The following is a 26,079-nucleotide window of genomic DNA, read 5'->3' as shown; positions in this document are numbered from 1 at the left end:
TCATTGCACTAGGAAGATGTATATGGAAGCCTATTGCAAGGTATAGGCTTCCGCCATATATATCGATAGAGAGATATACTATAATCGCCACGCTTGGCAGGTGCGTTGGCGATCGTCCTCTGGAAACTTTTTTTGTGGATAATGGCAATCCTATATAATTAATGCACAAAGTGTGAATTATATAAGACAATCCCGTGAATCGAAACAAGCGCAAGTTTCTGGCATTAGCTACGCTACCACAATAATATAAAACTGATTATTTATTATAACGAAATATATAAATAAAGAAATATTTATTTTACAGAAACAACATCACAGTATCTAATATCCCTTTTCATAAATAATTTCTTTAAATAACAAAAAAAAAATATTTATATTGTTACGTACTGTGGGTTCTGACTCGAAATAAAACACCACTGGTTTACAGGGAATCATCCTTTATTCACAAATCAGATGGTCACCCTACTTCAACAAGAAGTAAACTCTTGTTTAGTCTAAAATTCGCTTCCAAATTGCTCAAGAAATCACTTTCCAAATAACTTGCCAAATAGACACTTTGTATCACTGATTGTAGATCTTAATCTTATAACTCGAAAAACAACACTGAACTGTCGAAATGGGGAGTACACCTATTTATACTACGGATAAGTTTCTAGTAAGTTCGAGATAGTACTCGGTTAGAATTTCCGAGAACCGTACACAAAAATCAATAAATAACTTCAAGGTCACGCGTGTTTACGGCACTTCTTGATCCAAGGGTTCCGTGCTTATTGTTTAGAGGGTTCTGTAACTCGTGCTTTGTAACAATATTGTTTATTTGTAAGATACATATATAAGTGTATTAATGTACATACAAATCATCTGTTTTTTGTCCAAAGACATTTTTGTACAAATTAGATAAGTGTACAATAAATAATATTTAGTTAAATGACAATTAAATTTATTCAATGTTAGGATGATCAGGAATCGTTGCGTATTCAAAGCGAAGATTCGGAAGATGCCTCTTGACAAGTTGACGGAATATATGATAGCTGGATTTTATTATATTATTTATCATATTTATATAAATAGTATGTGTATATATTTAAATATCATAATGCATATATTAATGTATATTTATATTATGTAGTAGCCATTTATATATTTATTTACTGTTCTTAAGTGATTCTATGTCTTTTCAATTTGATTTCACTTTATTATTTTAATTTTATTTTTTTATGATATTAACTAGTTTCACCTACCTTTATTAATTTATGAGAATATCTTCGGCATTAAGTTCGCCAATATACATTATATATAGAAAGCTTTAAAATAAATAAATAAAATATTATGTAATGTAATTTACTTATAGTGTATATGTGAAAGGTATGATATATATAATGTTGTACATTTATTATGATGTAATAGCTACGAATGTCATACAGTATCAATCCAATTTCGTAATATAATTTAGATTTAACTCACCTGGGTCATTAGCTTTTCCATCAACTTTCTTTAGATCTTGAATCTTTTCAAATAGTGTGGTATTGGAAAGTAGACCAAGTTCAAACGCCTCGTACAATTCGTCCAGTTCCTCTGAGGAGTTGTCTCCGATGTAAGCGCACTCCTGGAGATGCTTGTAGCCTTTTATCATGATGAGAGATGCGCCTGGCCATCTAGAGAGAAATGTTTTTTAATGTCCAATTGAGAAGTACGCAAATTTCATATTTATCTTTTTAAACGGTTTTATTTAGTTCGACCCGTACGGAATTTATTTGTATATTTATTTGGGTCAAAATTAGAAATTGAAATTTAAGCACTTTCCGTTGTCAGATTAATCTGTAATTTGGTATACACATTTAATTTAGATGACAATACAATATAATAAAATCAATAACATTATAAATCTAAGATGGCCACCGATACAAAATGGCAGATTACATATTTTTCCTTAACCCCCTCAATATGGGTATCTAATGAACGGGCTACACTAGTAAAACACGATGATTATGTAAAAATTTAAAATTCAAGATGGACGCCGTTCCAAAATGGCGGACTAGGTACATATTTTTCCACAACCACCACAATATGGGTATCAAAAAACCATTTAACTTAAAAGTTTTTTAAATGTATTTTTAACAATTTATTTTATTAGACTGTCACTGCTGCCCAAATAGCGTTTGATTCCGCCGGTTTGAAGTGGCAGGGCGAAATCGCACCGTTGGCAGTGAAAGGCTTTCAATAATCAAAAGCAGCGATGTAGTCTTACTTCATAATAAACCTAAACCATACACATTTACAAGCATAAATTAAAGGAGTATGAATTACGTGAAGATTTACATTTGATAATCTAAAAATACTCTAACGGAATATTACAGTAAAGATAAAATATTTTAAATAGATAAAAACAGATATAGCTGATATAGAAAATATGACATGCTACTAACATTATGTGATATGTACATGTAAAGGTGATAGCTTATTGAAATACAAGTTGACATGTTACGATATAAATGACATATACGCAATGCAGAACGAAGGAATGCCTTAAACCTTGATAAAGACATATTTGTACACTTTTATTCTTGTCTATTAAAGTAAATATGATTACCATCACCATTTCATCATCATATCAACCACTGCAAGGTATATGCCCCGCACATGCAAGGATGCGGAGTACCCTTGAAACGGAGGTAAAGTTAAAGATAGATTTAGAGAGCCTTAATGATGGGCGACGACAACCTTCGCCCATCATTCCTATTATTTGCTCGTAGGGTGGTGAGTGACACTGTTAATAGAAACAAAACAGTATAGATAAGTAAGCACAACCCAAAGAAAACTGTGATAAAAAAATAGAATATATAAATAATAAAATTAAAAAAAAATGTATATCGCCACCTAAGAGTAATAAGATGATGGAAGGAAGGCGATGAAAGCAAGAAGAAACGAAAGAACAAAGTGAAAGATATTGTGATGGAAATAAAGTAAGTAAGAATAAAGATGAAAAATCTGAAAAACTTATTGTAAGCAAAGACCCTGATCCCAACTAATTAGGGGTACAAGAGGCTGCCAATAGCGGGGGCCATTAAAAAAAAGGTATAAGTTTCCCTCAAGGATCGATGGGTGAACCAGTATCAAGTCTGGGATTATATAAAAGGTTGAATATAAACTTGTCCTTGCCTGTATTATTTGTGTCTGGCTGGTTTTGATGCCATTAAAAATATTATATTTAAAAATAGAAACATGTTAGTGAAATTTCGTTACAAGTCACTTTTTTTCTTTTTTTTATTCAATTAAAATTAGAGGAATTAGTTATATTTAGAACTAATTCTAAATATAACTAAATTAGTTTTATTTAGTTATATTAAGAATTAGTTATAAAAAAGCACAGCATGCAATAAAAAATTATGACATTTATAATCCTTATGCGATATCTATAACAATAGCACAAATTCGTTTTAAGCCAGTGTTTCTCTACGTGGGGTTCATGCCTCATAAAGGGTGGGGATGGGTGTTGAACACAATTTAATTGTTAATGAAGGCAATTTGAAAATGAAATATCACGAATTTAACAATTTCGCTTATATTTAAAAATTATGCATGCTGTATAGGGGAACGTAAGAATTTTAAGGGAAAATAGTAATTTAAGCGTATACAATTTTAGAATTTTCTATCTAATAGATTCAGGCGTTACTTTGCGTAAGTCCATCCTAAGTAAGAAAAGGACTAATATATAGCTACTTCCGCTATGTAGCAGTAGTCGTGCAATAAAGCTTTATTTATAGCGGAAGTAGCTACATATTAGTCCTTTTCATATTTAGAATTTTGGTATCAACGATGCATCTCGCATAGGTACGGAAAGAATGCCTATTCACTCTGACCTTGAAGATAGTTTCATAGCTAAATCTAAATAAATTTGGAGAAAAATATATCTACATTTTTGATTTAAAATGTGAAGGATTTTTTTTCTCACCTAATATATATACATATGCAGATTTAATTATTTGGTAAGCACACTGAATATACAACTGATATCACGGTTATTCGATAACTTAGTCTATTTTTGATTGAATAATAATAAAGCATCCTGTCAGTTTTTTGATAAAAAAAATTATACCTGACACAAGTGGAGACGGTAACCGTGGATCCTTTCAGGAGGTAGAAGCCCCAATACTCCTTCATGTCATCCTCTAGCTCCAGTTCCCTGGTCATCGACACCGGCACCAGCTCATCAGCCATGCTCGGAGGCCCGGGCACCACGAACGCGTTGAAAGTGGCGTTCGATTTCACCACTTGACGCTACGGAACACTGTACACTTTATTATGTTGTTTGAAATTGACGGCTGGGAATCCTGTCCACATAATGCTCAAGATCACAGAGATCATTGGACAGGGCTATGCGCAGTGAGATAAAGAGATACGCAGAAGAACCAAGATCACCGACGTAGCTCGAAGAATTGCTCGCTTGAAGTGGCTGGGGGCGGAGCACATCGCTCACTCACGGAGCAACTGACGGCTGTTGGGGCCAAAAGATTTTTGAGTGGCGACCAGGAGAGGGTAGATGCGGTGTGTGTGGGTTAGGTTAGGTTAGGTTAGGTTGGCGATGCTGAGTGGCTCATCGGCATGGAGGGCCGTGGCCTCTTTTTGTGAGACCGTCATGGCCCAGAAGGAGGCAGCCGAACGGGATCGGCAGAGGACAGATCCCGCTCGGAGACTACGCCGTCAGCGCAGAGAGGTGCCTCGCGACGGCCCTCCGATGAATGGTGCTCCCCTACCATAAACGGGCCTTCGGAGTCGCGGGAGGTTAGGGTGGGGGCCCTAAACTCCCACTAGCTTAGGTGACTCTGAGGCGGACGATGGTTCGACGTGGTCTCGAACCATCATCAGCACCACGAGGGTTTCAGGGGTAGCGTATCCACGCATACCGGGACGGGCTATCGAAAAATAGCAAGGCGCGAGGGAAGACCGCGTGGCGATCCCTGACCAGGAGATACCGCGATCCCCCGTTTAGGGCAGAGGGCGACCTCCGGGGGGGGGGGGGTTTAGTGGGTAGGAATCCCACATACCCCTGTCCTCCCCCAGAGGCAGGGCATCTTGATTACCAGAAGATTCCCCCCACCGAAAAAAAAAAGGTTAGGTTAGGTTTGAAAAAGTAGTAGTGGGGATATCGTATTTAAAAACAGAAGTTAATGATGAATAGACACATTTCAACAAGTGTTATAAGACGAACGACGCTCTGTAGAGAAATTCGTAACGTAACCTTCTGTGCGTGGTTTCTTTAAGAGATCTTTGATCCCTTTTTAATAATGATTTCATTTGTTTTGTCATTGTTTGACTATAAATCATTAAATGTTCTCAGCGAGATAGATATAAGGCAACAACTGTAACTAATTTTATATTTCTTAGCTTCTAAGTTTGTACTTTCGCACTGCCTTTTGTAACTGTTTATTTCGAATAAAGTAAATAAATAAATAGATCGAATCAGGAAGGAAATTTTATATATAGAAAAGAAAGTGGCTTACTTAGCTCAGTGGATTAACAAGAACAGATAAACACGGATTTGAAAGCGCAACGTGAAACATCCGTACACATGGTGGACAAAAATCTAGTCAAGGTTGAAAGACGCTTGACGAAGGTCACTTATAATCGGACCAATTTGAGATCTATGAAGGAATTCTTTGTTAATCAGTTGATGTAATAAGGCTGATGATAATGAGTTCTGACTAAACGAAAAAAGATCAGGGGTGTAGCAACAGTTCGGTATAACATTTTCGTTGCATCCAAGGTAAAAAAGCTAGAACGTGAGTAGGCTAAAGATTGATACGTATGCCCACATAGCAACATACAAATACAATCTAATATAACATTAGCTGATACCTTATCTGTACGGTATCATACAGACAGAATTACACTGCGATGATTGTCAGTGTTATAACGGAAAGTAAAATTCCACAGACAATGTTTACACTTTCACAGATGTAAAATAACATCGTGTAGGTATTGTACGAGTGAAACTGAAATTTGCCAGATTATATTTAATAAAAAAAAGAATAAATTCGAAAAATGAACTACAATTTTATAATTAAAAATTAAACAAATCTTTTCTAATATATTCCATTTACGTAGGTATGCATAGTAATTTTTTCCGTCAAATAGTAGTTACAGTACCCGGCGATATTGCACATCGACCTTCGGAAAGAGACAAGCGGCTAATTTCTGCTTCGTAGAGCACTATCTCTGTCTCACACTACCTATGTGACGTTTAGTCGGTACTGTACTATGTTCATATACTTGTGATCAAAAAGTAAGGTGAAATTGTCATCAAAAACTCCCGCACATTAAGCACGTAAATTTATTTTACTAGTTTGGTAGGACTGTCTATAACATTTGCGTTTTATCTGTCTAAATCTGTTCAAAAGTCGAAATATAATTTGTCTCAGTCCAAAACATTTTGAATGATGTTTTGCGTCTCAAATGCATCAAGTATCTAATGTATTTAATGGAATCAGGCGTTACCATGCGGAAGTCCATCCTAATTAAGAAAAGGACCAATATTTAGCCACTTCCGCACATGCAGTGGTAGTCGTGCAACAAAGTGCAACGCCCGCCAGCCCGCTGATAAATGCGCATGCGGCAAACAATGCGAATTACACAACTGCCACCGTCAAATCACTCAACACGTGTTTCACCCCTCCACGGAGCATCTTCAGGAGTCATGTTACACCGATTAGTGCCAAACACTCTGTGTTTGGCTACATATAAGTCCTTTTCTTACTTAAGTATCTATTGCTCGATGTAATGCTGCAATGGTTCTTTGCGACATTTTTTGCCAAAAACTCGTCTAATATTATTCCACCGTATTCGCCTGATATAGCTCAGTGTGACTTCTGGCTATTCAGCAAATTGAAAACACCAAAGTTTTCACACCATTGATGAGATTAAAACCGGAAAAGACTATTTTGTTTCGAGGATTGGAGAAAGCGTTGGCAAAAGTGCGTTTTATCGAACGGGGATTACTTTCAAATGAATAAAATTGTTTTGGAAGAATATATTTATCTAATTCTAATTATTTTGAATTTACATCTTTTGAACAAATTTACCTTAACTTATGATAAAAGTATCACATTTTACATCAGACACAGGACGGGATATTAATTTAAAAAAAAAAAAAACGAGTCAAAAACCATACCTGGCACCATGTAGGTGAAATCCTGCTGTCGATCAGCCTCATATCCGTCATGCTCATTGGATACATCTGACCCGAGAATACTCTATACCTGTTACAGAAAATTTATATTAAAACTAGTTACACGTTGAAATTTCTCTATTTACCTTTCGGAATATTAAACATTAAATACAGGTGTAGTAAAGGCACGCAATATTCATCAAAGCGCAGTTGCCCAGCGTTGGACGCGGGTTCGATTTCCTTGATATTAATTATATAGGATTGCCACTGATCACAAACAAGTAAGAAAAGGACCAATATTTAGCCACTTCCGCACATGCAGTGATAGTCGTGCAACAAAGTGCACCGCTCGCCAGCCCGCTGATAAATGCGCATGCGGCAAACAATGCGAATCACACAACTACTCAACACGTGTTTCACCCCTCCACGGAGCATCCTCAGGAGCCATGACACACCGATTAGTGCCAAACACAGAATGACTCACAGGCACAGACTTACTTAGAATGGACTTCCGCAAGGTAACGCCCGATTCCATTAAAGATCACAAATAAGTTACCAAAAGATCGGCAGCAACGTCTTCTGCGTACGTGTGTGGATTATGGTATATCCTTCTAGAGATATCATTGGGAGTGGCACAGCGATCGACGTTGGGTCGTTGGGAATAAAAAAATTATTCAGATTTAAAAGAACTACTATCCAGTCCTTTTACTAGGATGAGAGTAAGTAAGGAGCGGTAGGTTCGATCACACAATGTAAATAAGTATTTTAAAATATTGTTACGTTGAAACACCACTGGTTTACATGGAGTCCTTTATTCACAAATCAGATGGTCACTCTACTTTAACACAAAGTATGCTTTCGCTTAGTCCATACTACGCTTCCAAATCGCCCAAGAAATTACTGTCCAAATAACTAACCAAACAGTCACTTTGTATTACTGATTGTAGATCTTATAACTCGAAAAACAACACTGAACTGTCGACATGGGGAGTACACCTATTTATACTACGGATAAGGTTCTAGCAAGTTCGAGATAGTACTCGGTTAGAATTTTCAAAAACCATACACAAAAAATTATATATAACTTTAAGGTCTCGCGTGTTCACGGCACTTCTTAATCCTACGGTTCTGTATTTATTGCTCTGTAACGTGTGCTTTGTAACAATATTTTATAAATAAATGTGTGGCCCAGTGGTTGCTATTCTTAAATCCCAAGCAACAACTATATCTGCTTCTAAAACAATGTACTCTCTACATTACCTTGTCTGTTATATTTTAAAATACCTCGCGTCCTGCAATATGAGTATTGTGGGACGATATTTAAAAAATCACGCAGGTTTATACACTTACCTCATGTACAAGGGTATAAAGATGAACAAACAAGGCACGACTATCATCAGAGCAAGCATCCTGCAAAGCCTGATTGGTCCTTGGTGACAAGATCTCGAAGGAAGGTGGCTGAACTGTCGAGTTGGCCGTGGTCGACGACCAATACCAGCTGCAACAGGAAATTACTATTAGAAAATATACATAAATATATCCATATTAATTATATATATTTTCATTAAATAATATTTAAAATCAAACATAAGACGTTCTTTTTAGTTCAAGCTATTAAAATACTAAATTTTATTTTTTTATTTTAGAATAAAAAATAACATGTATATACTTATAAAACTGGTGAAGAAACATTATATTTAGATTCTAATTTTGTCAATTTACTTTGATAATCAAAAAAAATAATTAACTCGCTCTTTGATTAAAAGGTTATGAAAAAAAAAATCCGACCCATCAAAAGCATCGGTGAAAACCTTCACTTAATTGTAAATTATAAAGAGATAACTGTTTATGTTAGCTAATAATATAAAATGTATTTACTTAAAAAATACTTCATATTTATACATAAATACATTTTTACATATGTTTTAAAGATGTTTTCTAGCTGCTTCTCATGAAATCACAGCGTGAACCATTCCTTTTCATGCTTAATTAAAAAACACAATGCTGGCAGAGTTTTTATATGCAAAATCTATAATTAATTTTGTATTTGAAAATTAAAAAGAGAGTATATCATTTGCTGATACACCAAAGTTTAAATTATAACATAAACTGTTACAAACCAATATACAAAATATTAAAAATATATATAATCTAAGTAAAACTGTAATACATTGTAACAATAAAATAGATCTAAACTGTAATGACGAATAAACGGAATTGAGGTCAATGAAAAATGTTAAAGAGCGAAAGAAGATAATAGAAACCGTAAAATAAAAAGCGAACTGAAAATATTATTGCCTTAACATACCTTGTTTTCAATAAAAAAGAAGGTGGAACGAAAGGTGCCCAATAGCGGGGACCAAATAAAAAGATACATAAAATACAGTGTGTCCGGTGGCAAAATTTGCATTTTAAAATCATTTTTTTTCATAACCGTTAAGTATGACAGCAGAAAAGATACAGTACTAGCTTTAATATTCACGAGGGTTTTTAAATATATCATAACTGTACAAAATAACGACACGCGATCATAATAGAAGCGTATTTAGAAACCTATGATTGATGCGCGATCACCAGTCGTCAGTTTTGTTCTAGAAACAATATCGGTTACGTGATACTCCAAGTGAAGATCCATTTGTAGGTGCGGAGGTTCCAAGTAACAGGCTTAATAACAAACAATCTAGTGCCTAGTTAAACTTCAAGGACAACATACAACTTACAACGATATACTGCGACAGGCAGTGCGCTAAGGAGCAGCTGATAAGGCTCTCTAAGAATAATTACGCAGGAAATAGTAGTATAATAGTAGATCATGCAAGATCTTAATGGTTACTATTATTTAAAGTGTTTTTAGTATTACTATTAGTATGTATATACCACAGAAATTAGCGTCCATGCCTATGTTTTTACATTTACGTTTTTTTTACATATTTTTGCATATTACAGTGTTCACTAAATCTCTTGATCTATTTTAACGACATCCTAACAATGTTTATAAAATTACGTTTCGTACGCCCATTTCCTCATCCCTACTCCATATGATTAATTGTCATTTTTTTATATAATTATTTTAATGATAATTAATATAAATTTAATACACAAAGCGCATTTAATCTAACTTTTGCTATAATATATATATATATATATATATATATACCAATCCATATATATACATATATATATATATATACAAATCCAATCTAGCCACACATACCGAGAGCATTACCAAAGTGCACCACAGTATCTTTTTGTATATATTGTAACATATAATAAGTCAATAGAAACGAAACTACAAAGGTCATTTAAGTTATTCTTGATCCTAACTTATCCTAATGGACTTGTGGAGTTAGATATTAGTGAAGCAAAGTAGTTTAAATACTTCTCTCGCCTTATGTTAAGTGATGAACAGGTCTAATATGCTACATGCTTGCCTAGTAATTTATTCTTGTTTTGAAGACTCGTTAAGTTATAGTTGGAAACAATGACGCCAGTAGGTTTGTTCTACTTCGCTGTTCGCAGTATGAATATATAATAAGCAAAACACTTAGTAGATGGAAGGAATTTGAATAGTATAATGTCGTGAATCCTTGCGTCTTCTCCGATGGAAAGGAAGATGGGGGAGTTATTTGGTGTGATTCTGATCACACTTTCAAAAATGCAGTCGGTAGAACACTGATGAACTGGTGGTCAATGCTCCAAGCTTTGAAGATTAACTCACCAAAGTATCATCACCGAACAGCCTCTTGACTCGTCGTTATTTTAACTATTATTATTAAACGATTTAAATTTAAATCGTGATCAAGGTTCTCCAGTTTTTTTTGTTATTCAACCGGTTAAGCTTATTTGTTATTTAAATGATTACATCGGTTGTAAACTGCGCAAAACGTTATATCACACATATGAGATCAATAATATAGTATATAAAATGTATTCTAGATTCTATAGCTTCAAACTGTTACGTTTGTTAATAATTTAATACATTAGTTTCCAAAGGGTTCTAGATGAGTCTAGATCAGTGTTTCCCAAAGTAGGGCCCACCCCACAAGGGACGATTCGAAAAAGGACTCGACACTAGTTTAATTCCATCACTTTTCCTATGGTCCCCGCTATTGGGGACCTCTCGTTCCCCTATCTCGTATGGGACAGGGACTTTTATTTATAATAATTTATTCATATAATTTTTTATTATTATCATTCTTCTCTTTCATGTATCATATTCTCTGTCGTACTGTTTCTTTCGTTCTACAATTTTCCCAGTTTTTCTCTTTTATTCCATTAGCCATACATTCATCTTCAACCACTACATTCTAGGTTTCCTTACTATTTTATTTTGCAACATTAAAATTCTATCACTTTAATATTGAAATGATATATGTTAAATGAAGGGGCGGAAGAATTTTAGAAAGGCTTAGATGGGGTATGGTAGAAAATGTTTATTTTTTTTGGCCCCCGCTATTGGGAGCCTCTCGGTGCCTCTGGTGTGGGACATGGACTTTTTGTTTTAATTTATTTAGTTTTTCACAATCTTTTTTATTTTCTTACTTTTCATTTATACATCTTAAGATCTTTCATTCGGTTTTCTTCCACATTTCTTTTTTCATTCTCTTCCGCTCTGTAACCTTTCATTCCTCTCTCGTTACACATTAACATTTTGTAATTTTATTTCTGTTTATTTACTTTGTTTTTTCGCTTAATAAATATAAAATAATATATCACATTATATCACATATCTCATTAACATTTCTTATTTTCTATTTACATTTGTATTAATTTTCTTTAACTTTTATTTTTGTTAATTACCTTTATAATTATTTCTTTGCAGTATGAGAGGAAGTCGTCTTTGGTCTCTTTTTCGCTTATCAGGGAGGCTATGGTTTCCTCCATAATTTTTACGCCAGACCGGCACTCGAATTCGATAGTAGAAAATGGTTGGGAAATACTGGTCTAGATGATATACCAGTGGTTCACAGAAGACTCGATCAGGGTCCATGAAAATGTATCTGTATTCGATAGTAATATGTGTGTTTGAATTTACGCTTCTAGTAATTTTGGCAGTGTGCAGCATCTTAGAAATTGAGGTCGAAACAAGAGGTCCGCTAGCTAAAAATTTCTGGCTGATGGTACTCTTGTTACAATGGTGACATTTGCTCGAAGAGGGGCTATACCCGTGTAGGTGTATAGTGTTGTGAGAGTAATGTGGTGTATGTGTGGTTGGCAAGGATTATACGGCGGTCGGAAGCGACGCAGGCTGGCCTTGTCCACCATCGGCGTCGTGAGTAGGAATGTGATGCACGTGCGGTTCAGGGGCCCCATGAGATGTGGTGCTTTCAATAGTGAAGAACAAGAATATTCGTTTCACTTTAGATAGTTTAACCCTCAATAACCTAGAGTTTAAATTTTTATACCAATCTTTTAAATGAATGTTCACAATACTATTAGTTTTTTTATAGGTTGTCTGTACGTATTTTACTGTTGTATAATATACTTTCTAATGAAATTTAAAAAAAGAAGCTATTTTTCCCTTCATCTAGACCCTCAAGCAAACACAGTAATATAAAAAAAATCACTTTCGTAAATCAGGCTACTAAGAGTTAAGAATCTAAGCGACTGTTACTTCTAAAACGTTGCTAATTCCATATTCAAACCAGGGGATCCCCCGGAACTAAATAGCTAAACTTAAAACTTGTCTATAAACAAAGTCTATTAACCTCTGATCTAATACAATTCACATTTCATTTTAAATTCAATTTTAAATACTTACAGACTAGTAAATACAATTAATGTACAATTTCAAAATAACTATAGCCAAAAACACGATTCCATTTTTAAAAATAAATCAAATATGAACATAGATAACAAAAAAAAAAAACATTTGATAAGTCAAATTTATATAAATTTCAGTTACTATTTAACGATGTAAATATTGCAGAGTAGGGTAAAACAGGGTAATGGGGGTCACTTAAGCGAGAAATCAAATAAAAATTAATTATAAAACAAAATATTTATTGCAACCGCCTTTAAATATAATATAACTAATATACTATCAATTGAGATCAGTTTCAATCACTTTGGCAATCAACTTTGAAAATTATTCAAGTTTAAAAAAAAAACAGATTTGACTCCCATTGCACCGATATGAGGGTAATGGTGGTCACCCTGGGGGCAATCAGAGTCAATGAAAATCTAGCACATATCACAGACATAACCTTGAGCTGAGTCCCACCCAGTGCATTCCGAGTGAGCCCATAGACCACATGAGGTACATCTGAACCACATCTCATTGTTTCTGCCGAAATCGTTGCATACTGGGCACTTGTTTCCCACATCTTTTAGGTCATCATCCTCATCATGCTGGCACAAATCGTTAGTACCAACATCAGATACAGAGGTTTCATTCGATTCTTGAAGTATTTGACGGTTTACCTTTTCAGGAGTCTTCTTCACTACTTTACTTTTTTTCCCTGACCTTTACCTTTCCATTTCTTATTTTCTTTCTGTGTTTCTCCTTTTTTCTTTCCTTTCTTATTTTCTTTTTCTACAAGGTTTCCTTTCAATGGCGTTGAAGTTAAAAGTGTTGCATGTTGTTTTTTTCGGCATTGTCTTGTATTAATAATACGTGTCTTCTCTGGTAACTTGATTAAATCATGCAATGTAATTTGACTTGAAGTGCTAGGATCTGATGAGTTAATCGCAGACACTGACTGTTTTGGTGTGCTCGGTACTATGGGATGAAATTCTTTTGATGTGCTCGGAACTGTGATTATGATTCTTTCGATACATGATCATTCGTGGGAAATGGGAGTCACCCGACTCTCATTACCCACTTCTACACAAATTAGAAAAAAAATGAATGAAAATAAAACTGTTACATATTAACACGCTAAGAACTGCACATCACAATTTTGAATGTCTAACTAAGCACGTGTGAATGTCTTAATCGTATACTGCAAATTATTCGACACTTACCTTTTAATTTACATTGACGAAAAATTAGATCAGCGGAGCGAAAAAACAAAATACAGCCGTATCTCAGAAGTGCGGGCGCCAACTGGTGCGAGACTTTCGAGGCAACGCCTGGGGGCCAGGGCAGGATAGAGGGCCTCATTTACGAGTCGCTCTCGTGTACTGTTTTGTGGATGTGTGGGTGATTCTCATTACCCACTGACTCTCATTACCCTACTCTCCCCTAATGTTTGTCAATTCTTATTTTATGATTTTGTTTTATAACATCTCAAAAGATTGTTATATAACCCTGTCCTCCCACCAGAGGCAGGGTATCTTGAACATTCGAAAGATTTCCCCTCAAAACCGCAAAATAGAAGAGGTTTAAACCTTACGATGATAAATCGATTAAAATTGGACAATAAAATGAATAAATAAAATTAAATAAAGTATATCTTACCTTCTAAAGGAACTAATTCTTGAGGATCCATTTTGAAATTATAATAAAAATTCAGTCTTAAATCACTTTAAACACTTCACACTTGTCACATGTTAAACCATTCTCCACTTCGTGTCGTACAGACAGATTAACTTTCGATCCTAAACGGTGATGAACATGAAGATCTAAGTTACATTTTTGCAATGTTTCACATAGTTGTCGTTTCAGTCTACTGACTCCTACTGCATGACATAGCCTTCCCCCAAAGATATCTATGGGGGATATAACATAATAGCCACGTGGATTATGGTAGGCAGAAGGCGTTGCTGTCCTCTGGGACATTTCTGTCAGTAGCGGCAATCCTATATAATTAATGCACAAAGTGTGAATAATTCACATAAGATTGTGTTGAACAAAGTGCAAGGCCCGCCAGCCCACTGATAAAAGCGTATGCGGCAAACAATGCGAATTACACAACTGCCACCGTTAAATCACTCAACACGTGTTTCACCCCTCCACGGGGCATCTTCAGGAGTTATGTTACACCAATTAGTGCCAAACACAGAGTGCGCATTTATCAGCGGACTGGCGGGCGGTGCACTTTGTTGCATGTCTACCACTGCATGTGCGGAAGTGGCTAAATATTGGTCCTTTTCTTACTTAGGATGGACTTCCGCAAAATAACGCCTGATTCCATTAAATATCTATATCTAAATTAAAATACAGTCCACGTAATCAAAAAAGCAAATTCGAACCAGTTCTCAACATACGCACAACCAAAGGTGTAAATGAGGTCTTTCGCTTTATTCTCAAAATATTTATATTAAATAAATACAACCTTAAATACAAGTTGAAGTTTTAAGTCATTTTTAAGCTATTTTGAAGTAATTTCTTCGTGTATATTACTCAACTAAATAAACTACATTTGGAATCCAATTAGTAAATAAATATACAATGTACACAAAGGTTAAATGTATATCACATTATATTTGAACTTCTTTATCAGCTGGCGATATCTTCTCCAGCACCGTTCGTCTATCTGTCTGCAGCAAATAAAGCAAATAGAACATGTGTTGTAGGCATGTTTGAACTGCATTAAGATGTAGTTGATTTGGTTCATACCGGTTCAACATTCAATCTTGATTTAGTGTAATGACTTCCTTTTTTAAACTGAATATAATGTTTTTAAATTGTCTATTTCTAGACTTTGTAACGGTGACGTTATTTAGATGAAAAAATACTAAAATTATTATTAAATATTTTTCATAATTGCACTAGCGGTAACCACTTAGTAAAAAATATTCATAATATTTAATGATTTTATTATTGTTTTTAAGACAGAAAGCGCAAGATTTGGCGCAAGACAAGTGTATTGTATTGATGATGCGATCATGAAACGTGGTCATTTATGGTGAGCTTTGTAAGAAAGCTAAAAGTCACCCAGAGATGAAAGGTGAGGATCCACGAGGCTTCGCTGCGAGAATCATAAACGAGAACATCTGGAGAAGAATCAAGGCGCCTAAAATGGCAAGGCAGTTGGAACCTAAGTTTTAGTAAGTAGAGACAGCGTGGGTTGACCCCCCACTTAGTGGACCTAGGTTATCGCTGGATGACTGAGCAGGGCTGGTCATTTAGGCGATCTTCGTGGGCAGACTTATATATTGCTGTGGGCGTACATTGGCTAAAAAGAAGAAGGAGGAGAATAAACTCTCCTATAATAGCAAACTTCATCTCAAAGATCTGCGTGGTTACAAATGCACCCTATAAGAAAAGCCTACAGTACTGTTTTATCGGTGAACATAGGTAGGTCAAAGGTCCTGTTTCAATGTATCGATGTCTTCTGTGAAGTAAATCTTATCACATAATTATTATATTTCATAATTTACATAATTTTTCTCATATTCAGAATTTACATTATAGGTTAGAAGCAGTCTTATGTGCACAAAAACTTTTAATTCAAAGTATTATATATATATATATATATATATATATATATATATATATATATATATATATATATATATATATATACATACATTCACTCACATACAGATAAGTAAGAAATATATTAATTTAAAAACACGCTATATATAAATCATACTTATATGTTTGGTGTAATTCACGTATATATTTTTAATTTTCATTTTTTGTCGGAAACATAGCCAGTATTATTATGGCATTGACGCAAGTGTCTCTGTGTGTGTTTTTATATGTTAGCTGATTTTAATCAATTATATCATATCATTTTATATATTATGTTTACATATATCTCGTCATTTTTATTACAGTTATTATCTTTTATATGTATGCCTTTTCCTTTCCCCGCCTTTATTGTGTAGACAACTGTTTTTAGGAATAATTTCATAAAATATATTATCTGTATGTATGCGATATATTGCAAAAAAATAAAAATGTGTCACTATTTTTTTAATAAATATAGAATTCAACACGCGCAAAATAGTAGAAATAGCCCAGTGGTTAACATTACGTAAAAACGATTGTAGCAATTTCATTATCGCTTAATAATCCACGTTATCGTCTATTGTCGTACGATTGAAGGTGATGTCACACTAGTGTGGTTCTGTGTGAATAAATAAATACACTTATCCTCATTTATTTTGCAATTGTAAAAAGCGTCGAGCAATTACTAAAGAGATACAAGAGATGATGTATCTTTTAAACTCAATTGGATATAATGAGGTAAGGAAGCGTTTACACCTATCTGTAAATTCTTGAACGAATTTTTATATTGATTTTTTCTGTTTTAACTTGAAACGTATATGTGAACTAATATATGTTTAAAGTATGTTTTGGCGTGTTGTTATCTATTCAATGCGACTTGTTGATTACTTTTTAGATCAAAATTGTGTTAAAAATACCTAAGTTATATTTATTATACTTATATTATACACATAGTTTTTTTTTAAATGTGTAAATGAAATATTAAATTTCTTTACAATTCGCTTGATTTCGGTTAAAGTTGGTGCTGTTGGTTTAAGGGCTTTATCAGCTTTATTGCTCTTGATTCTTCTCTTGGACCTTTGCTTGGTTTCCCGTTGCCTTCTACACCAGATCTTCCAGGGTGTATAAAGGCCTCAAGGTCGCTTTCGCCTCAACCGCAGGCGTTGCCCCGAAGAGTGTATGATGATTCTATTATTGTTCGGTTGCCATAGCCTCATGAGTTCTGCAGCAGGATTGATAGTCGCCTGTTGCCATGCGTTCAGGTGAAGACAATAGGGCGGACAGCGGAGATAATAATTGCTGTTCCATCCTTACCCTCCATGTCAGTAAAAACTATGACATTAAACCCTTTGTTATTATCCATTTGAATATTTATTTAGAATCATATATAGTAGACATCATGAGCTGGTACATGCAGCGTGGGTCGCGGCGACTTGTTGGACCCAGCGCAAGACGTGTCGGCTGATATAAATATATGACTTAAGCAAAAGCACCATAACGTGATTAAGAAGGTTCTCGATTCGCGGAACACAAGGTTGAACCTGTGTTCAATTGATTAATAGAACATAATAAAAAGTTATTCTTCTTTTCACCCGATGGGTGTCCAAGGCATACGCTACCACCAATCATCGCCACGATGACCAGGTCAGCGCTGCCAGCATCCAGACACTTCCCGTGACCTGGTGAGGAGCTTACCCATGTTGCGTCTACATGCTCCTGGTCGCCATATTACAGTAACACGATTTCCGTTCACTTTAGCAAATATTATCTCCATTAGCAACTTATTTTTATCTATTTATGAATATTTAAGTTATTTTAGCAGGAAATTTATCGTTGAACCGCAGCCGCGGGTTAAATACATTTTTTTTAATTATCTCGAGGTTAAAACGGCCTTAGAGGTTTAAGGTTAAGATAACATCGCTACGTAACTGTTTGGGAATAAAAATATATATAGTATGTGTTAGAACTCTATTAATTATTTCATTCGAATGCTTATATAAAGTACTTTTTGTAGCAAGACATAATATATACATATATATCTTATTTAGGCTACTTCGATTTATTTAATGGAATCAGACGTTACTTTGCGGAAGTCCATCCTAAGTAAGAAAAGGACCAATATTTAGCCACTTCCGCACATGCAGTGGTAGTCGTGCAATGAAATGCACCGCCCGCCAGCCCACCGATAAATGCGCAATTATTCTTACTTCGATTTATTTAAAAAGTGTATAAAACAAAACTATGTAATAAATTCCTATGAAATTTATTATAAGTTATAAAAGAGTATTGTAAACGTGATCACATAAATAAACCTGTCGATGTAGTAGATATTGGCATCCTTAAACTTAAAGCTGCGATGGTTTAATATGTGCCAACATCAAAGAGTCAACAAGAGATACAGGTTTTTTTGGTGTGTCACAACATCTGCATCTTTTGAACTATAAGCAACATGGGCACTAAACACGCTCTGACCCAGGAAGAGTCCATAATAAAGTAAAACCTTTTTTTTAGTATTCATTTTTAGTTCAATATGATATAAATTTCGATCAAATTAGACTCTTGTAGACTTGTTGATTTGTGGATAATCTAATATATAAAATTCTCGTGTCACGGTGTTCGAACTTGAACTCCTCTGAAACGGCTTGACTGATTTTTACCAAATTTAATATGCGTATTCAGTAGGTCTGAGAATCGGCTACTATCTATTTTCTATACCCCTAAGTGATAAAGGTTGTTTACATTTAAAAAAAAATTTTTAATTTTTTTAACGAAATTTTTTGTTTTTATTTTTTTATGATACAGCATACAAGAATACGTACAACCATAAATTTTCACCCCTCTACGATCAACCCTTATTTTTTTATTTGTAAATTAAAATATCAATTTTTTTTTGCAAAACAACGTTTGCCGGATCAGCTAGTAATATATATAAAAGAAAAAGTTGTGTTGTGTTTAAATATATGAAGATAAAATAATATTAAAATCAAAATATTCTTTATTCGAATATGCTGTTACAAGCACTTATGAATCCTCAATAAATATAAAACTTCGGTATTGTTGTCCCTACAGGAAGTTACCACAAGCTAAGACAGTTCTGCTGATAGCCGGCGAGAAACTCAACAGTTGCTCTTTACAAATATAGTTTTATAAAGAGCGCGATAATAATTAGCTTATTGAGTGAGCATCAACATTTAATTCCACGCATTAACATCAGTATATTATTCTTGAATAGAATAATATACGTTTTTTTTAATAATATTTTTAATACCTTGTTGCATAAATGATTTATTTAATTTTTTAAAACATTTGATGCATGCTTTTCTAACTATGTCTTATTGGAAACGTACGAAGGTGGAACTAAGGTCTTTTACATCTGTAACTTGACCTGGAACACCTGGATTTTGGAGACAGAGGTACTCCAATATATTTGTAATTCCAGTTGAATCACAGGAAAACATTTGCACTTCGATAACAGTGACGTAAAAACAACTTGTCAAATATTGACAGCTGAATTACAGAAACAATGGTTAATAACCTATAAGTCTGGTAATCTTATCACGTAAAGACGAGAGATTGGCGGATCGCTTCGAATTTGTAACTAACCGACAAATCAAAATACCATGTATATGGCAACGATATTATAACACAACGTCCTAAATAGCGAACGTCGTTGATAATAAATACATTTAAAAAACTTTTAAGTTAAACGGTTTTTTGATACCCATATTGTGGTGGTTGTGGAAAAATATGTACCTAGTCCGCCATATTGGAACGGTGTCCATCTTGAATTTTAAATTTTGACATAATCATCGTGTTTTACTAGTGTAGCCCTTTCATTTGATACCCATATTGAGGGGGTTAAGGAAAAATATGTAATCGGCGGCCATCTTAGATTTATAATGTTATCGATTTTATTATATTGTATTGTCATCTAAATGAAATGTGTGTACCAAATTTCAGATCAATTTGACAACGGGAAGGTGTTTAAATTCCAATTTCTAATTTTGATCTAAACAAATTCCGTACGGGTCGAACTAAATAAAACCGTTTAAAAATGGCTTTATAATACTGTGATCGAAAAGTAAAATGAATTTGTTAATTAAATGTGAATTCTTTATTTATTCTTCCAAATTAATTTAAAATTTCATATAACGTAATGCTAGTCATGGAAACAGTCGGAATAATCTTTTTTCCGGTACAGCCTTTAACAAATTGCACGCCACGTGGGTCGTATACGACCCCCGCTGCATTTACCGTTCAGGCCATTTGCAGTTCTCATTGAAAAACAAAGGATTCTTAAAAAAATGAATTGTATGGTTGAACATAGACAACTGCACATCACGTATGCGCGTACTTAATTCATGTTAAAATTTTTAACTTTTTCTCGTTAATTATAGCTTTGCAGTATTGAAAAAGTAGCAAAGCACACGTCTTAAATGACTTTTTTTAATTTTTAAAGTGTCGGTTGGGGAAAACTTCAAAAGCCGATGTGGCACGGAACGTGTTAAGGCTTTCTATTCGGTTTTATCTCTACAATCATGTTAAAACGTTCCTGCATTAGTCTTTTGAGTTTGCATAGCCAGAAATCGCACGGAGCAATATCAGTTGAACACGACGAAGTCAAGATTTTAGCAAAAAATGTAGCGAAAAACCAATGCAGTAATACAAGTAAGTTACCTTGCGGAAGTCCATCCTAAGTAAGAAAAGGACCAACACATGTTTCACCCCTCCACATCCTAACGAAATATTGTCTTTGTGACACATAACACGCTTAAAAATGGTTTAGGCTGAACCAAATGAATTCCTACACTATCAGCAAGCAACAAATCTTTAGTTTTTTGGACGTTGCTATCGTTAGTTTTAAATGACAATTACACTTTACTTTTTAATCACAGTAGTGAATAATATAGTTAAACAAAAATACATTTAGAATTATTTTTTCTATACAAAGCAACGGAACTTTGTCACTAGTCTTGTATAATTAAAACACTGAAAAAAGTAAAATGTGTATTCACTTATGTATTCTTTTTTTAAAATAGACAAATCCGAAATTAGCTTCTTAAGAAAAAATATTATAATCAACAATTTACACATATAAAATATACAAACAAACTTTATACTTTAGATATAGGTAAAGTCGCATATAGTTATCTTCCTAGAATTTTTATGGCATTTTATTATGTAGCATTATCGCATATATTTATTTTATATTTAATTTAAATAAGAGAGCTGAACAAATTATTTATAACCTAAAAACTATAGACTCCATGAAAGACATCTTTAAATATATTGTATTCTCTGCTACGCGATAAATTTTTTAATAACTTATTATAAATTTAAATTTTATATGATAATAAAAAATTAGTTTCACATAAATTTTGTTTTGAAAAGTTGACAACTCCTTCATAACTCTAAGTGTACGTATATATAATGAAGTTCCACAATATGTCAGACCTTCCTTTTCTTAATTTGAATGTAAAAATTAAAGGTATATTATTAAATAAATCTCACTATAGCATTCAGGAGTTTTTAATTGATGTAAACATGTGAAACTTGGTTTTTTGACTCATTTACATGGTGGATATTATAAAATACTCATCAAAAATGACATTTAAAAAGAGCAACTGTCGAGAATTGTTATGAATAAAAAATCTCTTTGTCAATCCATGATAAAGGAGAATGAGAGAACCCAAAAACGGGAATATATATATATATTTATATATAAAACCTTTCCAGTTGAATTTCGTAAAATTCGTTCTTAGTTGATGTCTACTAAAGAAAAAAAATATGTTTATAAAATTTCAAGTCCATAAACCTTATTGTACCAGAGATATCGTGATGAGTCGGTACATAAGTGGAAATTTCTTATTTAATATACTTTATATATATTACACGTATATTAATATACCGAATTATGTTAGTTACATTGAAACATGTTTTAAATGCTATAAACAATTTAAAATATCATCTGTGTGCTATATTAATATTGTAAAATAGTATTTTTTTTCTACAACACTGTTTAGTGTTTTACGAGAAACATTCTTCATTAATGATATATATAAGGAAGATATTTCATTACTTTGTTACAATTATATGATTAACATTATTGATAAGGTTGATAAAATATATTATAATTGCTTAAAGGAAAGTTAGAATGAGGAATGAAAGAAAAAGACATTCCAGCAGGTTGATGATAGATATTTAATGGAATCAGGCGTTACCTTGCGGAAGTCCATCCTAAGTAAGAAAAGGACCAACACGTGTTTCACCCCTCCACAGGGCATCTTTAAGAGTTATGTCACACCGATTAGTGCAAAACATAAAATCTCAGAGTGATCCTGTGAAGGGGTGAAATATTGTTTGCCGCATACGCATTTATCAGCGAGCTGGCGGGCGGTGCAATATGTTGCACGACTACCGCTGCATGTGCGGAAGTGGCTAAATATTGGTCCTTTTTTTACATAGATGATAGATAGACACTTAACAGTCAGACGATAGCGTTACGTTCAACTACGTTACTACGTAACCAACTAGTTCTATTCTAAGTGGGGAGGCGAAAGTCCCACAGTGGATTTTATTCGGCCAAAATTATTATAATAAAGAAATGAAACTAGCAAATATCTCGGAATTTAAGTCTAAGGAGGCTATTATAGAAATGCTCAAATAAGTTCTAATTTTTAAACAAACTGAATCCCATTTGCATTACTTTCGTATATTAGTAATTACTTTAATAATTGAAACAAAAAATTGAGCATTGTCGATAACTCCCGTATGGTCTAGTGGCTAGGATACCTGGCTTTCACCCAGGAGGCTCGGGTTCGATTCCCGGTACGGGAAAATATATTTTTTTATTTCTTTAGTATTTTCATAAATTTTTTTAAATGATCAAAATTATTAAAATTTAAAAAAGTTTCGAGTGTTTCTTCTGTTTTAAACATGATAGTAGATTTTTATTTAAAAATTAATATTGTCTAAATCAAATGATTAAAACTAAAACACACATTGCAAACTAGTTTTATATATGGCACATTAAACTCTAGCCAACCAGTATTGTTGACTTCGATTCTACTTTTAAAATTAAATTCAAATTACGAACAGATATGTTTTTTTACCTAATTCGCGCGCTATTCTCGAGTACTACATTATTTTATTTTTATTTTTCCTCGTGTTATACGGAATGTTTAGTTAGTTACAGGATATGTAGTTGTTTATTTATATTTTTATTTTTATATTCGAAAATTTGTTTTTCAGAATTAATCTAGCAAAAAAACGCAGACTTTATATAGCCAGAATGTATTGGCCTATCGCATTAAAATAGTCGAAATAAATAAATGTAATATATTTCAGAGTGATTAATTTATTCAGGGTGATTGAATATGATTTTTGTTGACAAATGAGTTATACATTAACCCAAATACTTTAGCAAAATTTTAGACATACTGTATTATCGATAGAGTCCAACGACATTTGACACGTTTTGTATTATGTCGGCAATATTTAGAGCAATGAATTTTAGGTTAGGGTCAATGACCTATGTTGCGATAACTTAAATTTTGTTTAAATTTTAATTCGGAATAGTCATTGTTATATATATAAATATATACTATATGAAACATTGCAAATTCTGATTCTGTACATGTATAAATTAAAACGAAAATAGATACGTTACTCAGAGATATTGTTTTTACGCAAACATCTTACACTATTAAATCTTCAAATGCACTATAAAACTTTTTATATAACTGCGTGTTTTACTAATATAAAATAAACTTTAAATGAACACTTAAATCTTAAACTTCACAATTTGAGTTTTATCGTAAAATAAATAATGATTTGACAAAAACACAGACATGCGACACTGAACGCGTTCGCGCCAACACTGGAATGGTTATCGCTCTACGCACATTTATATTGTAAATATAAATAGCTGGCCGTATTTTTTTTTCTTAATTACACGCGCCGAATACAATAGATTTTCAGCCAGCCAGGCGCGTGTTGCTATCGAGATAAGGGAATTAATAATAAATTACTATTAAATTAGGGCTCCACAGATTATATAGTATTTGTCACTTTTTTTAATTTATCTAATAATTTATTTGTAGTGTTATAACTCTTTTTTTATTGTTAGTATCTTCACAGACATTAGCGTCTTTGCCTCTGTTTTTATATTTACGTTTAATATTTCCTAAATATTATTTTCTTACTAAGTCTGTTAATCTATTTTAACGCCCTATCAATGTGACCACTTCCTCATGTCTACTTCATATTGGCATCATCAGGTCGTGCGCCAATGTCTGAGCAATGGTTGCCGTATTCACATGGATGAACTTTGCGATCGCATCTTAAGTCTCGTCCGTGCAATACACGCACGTGTATGACGTGATATTGCTACCGCGTGATGAACACTTATAACATCATCATCAATGCCTTCTCTAGTCGACCTTGTCTTAGTATCTGTCTACCTCGTGGACTCGTAGAGGTTTCCGCTAGAGAACGTTAAGCTCCCAGTGGATATCTGAGAAATAATTATTAACCTAAAAACAAATATATAACTGAAAATAAATTCTACTTTAAATATTAACAAGCAGACATATTCAAAGTGTATATATCTTTACAGGAGTTTACATAAACTATGGAATTAAAAAACATAGTACTTAATTTGTGACTTTGACAAAGAATTTTTTTTTATTCAACTAGCCAGAATCGTCAAAAATCAAACACTCACTTGAATATGCACACACTTATTCATTCTCAAACACAGATACCCTCTTTGGGAAATGATTTGTTCGTTTATTTACTTCTGTGATTAAACAGAAAAGAAAAATTGTCATTTAAAACTACTAAACAAATGGAAGACAGATTAAATATTGTTCCTAGGTTGGTAGGACTGTCTATAACATTTGCCAAGCGCCTGTGTATCAAAAGGTTTAATTATCTCCGAGTTAAACGCGTTTTTGCCAAATGTTTTATCTGTTCGTACGTTTATCAGAATACATAGTAATCAACTATAAATAGTTTAATGGAATTAGGCGTTACCTTGCGGAAGTCCATTCTAAATAAGAAAAGAACCAATATTTAGCCACTTCCGCACATGCAGTGGTAGTCGTGCAACAAAGTGCACCGCCCGCCAGCCCGCTGATAAATGCGTATGCGGCAAACAATGCGAATCACACAACTGCCACGGTTAAATCACTCAACACGCATTTCACTCCTCCACGGGGCATCTTCAGGAGTTATGTTACACCTATTAGTACCAAACACAGAGTCAACAGAGTTTGGCACTAATCGGTGCACTTTGTTGCACGACTACCACTGCTTGTGCGGAAGTGGCTAAATATTGGTCCTTTTCTTAACTATAAATAGTTAATAATAAAAATATCATGAGTTTGCTTGTAAAGTTTGTAAAAACTTTGTGGAGAAAAACATACAACACAGTAGTGCTTTGATGTAAAAGTAAGGTGAAATTTATTTTGTCATTTAAAACCGTCACTACGTTCGAAAAATCAAAGATTTAATGGTCCAAAATCCTCGATTGACAATTAGATACCTAGTTGATAGTGTTGGAATATTA

The 26,079-nt window shown here is 33.7% G+C and overlaps 1 protein-coding gene and 1 non-coding gene across 2 annotated transcripts in view; one reads left to right on the top strand and one right to left on the bottom strand.

Annotated features, from left to right (window-relative positions):
• LOC137924580 (uncharacterized) overlaps window positions 1-14,695 on the bottom strand; it is a 32,231-nt gene extending 17,536 nt beyond the window's left edge. The window contains exons 1-5 of the mRNA XM_068767977.1: window positions 14,568-14,695; window positions 8,516-8,663; window positions 7,169-7,256; window positions 4,097-4,278; window positions 1,465-1,655 (exon numbers count right to left, since the gene is read on the bottom strand). Coding sequence (XP_068624078.1) covers window positions 1,465-1,655; window positions 4,097-4,278; window positions 7,169-7,256; window positions 8,516-8,663; window positions 14,568-14,598 — 640 coding nt within the window. The 5' untranslated portion in view covers window positions 14,599-14,695. The remainder of the gene's footprint in view (window positions 1-1,464; window positions 1,656-4,096; window positions 4,279-7,168; window positions 7,257-8,515; window positions 8,664-14,567) is intronic.
• An 8,578-nt stretch (window positions 14,696-23,273) lies between these two features.
• On the top strand, window positions 23,274-23,345 carry TRNAE-UUC (transfer RNA glutamic acid (anticodon UUC)). Its single transcript has one exon. It is a non-coding gene; the product is annotated as a tRNA-Glu (tRNA).
• The last annotated feature ends 2,734 nt before the right edge of the window (window positions 23,346-26,079 follow it).

The sequence above is a fragment of the Battus philenor genome, unplaced genomic scaffold (assembly GCF_028537555.1).
Source record: "Battus philenor isolate CCGP_79_NKW_IND1 unplaced genomic scaffold, ilBatPhil1.0.hap1 SCAF_24, whole genome shotgun sequence".
Taxonomy (NCBI): Eukaryota; Metazoa; Arthropoda; class Insecta; order Lepidoptera; family Papilionidae; genus Battus; species Battus philenor.
The sequence above is the reverse complement of the archived record's forward strand: the minus strand, read 5'-3'. Positions and strand labels throughout refer to the sequence as shown.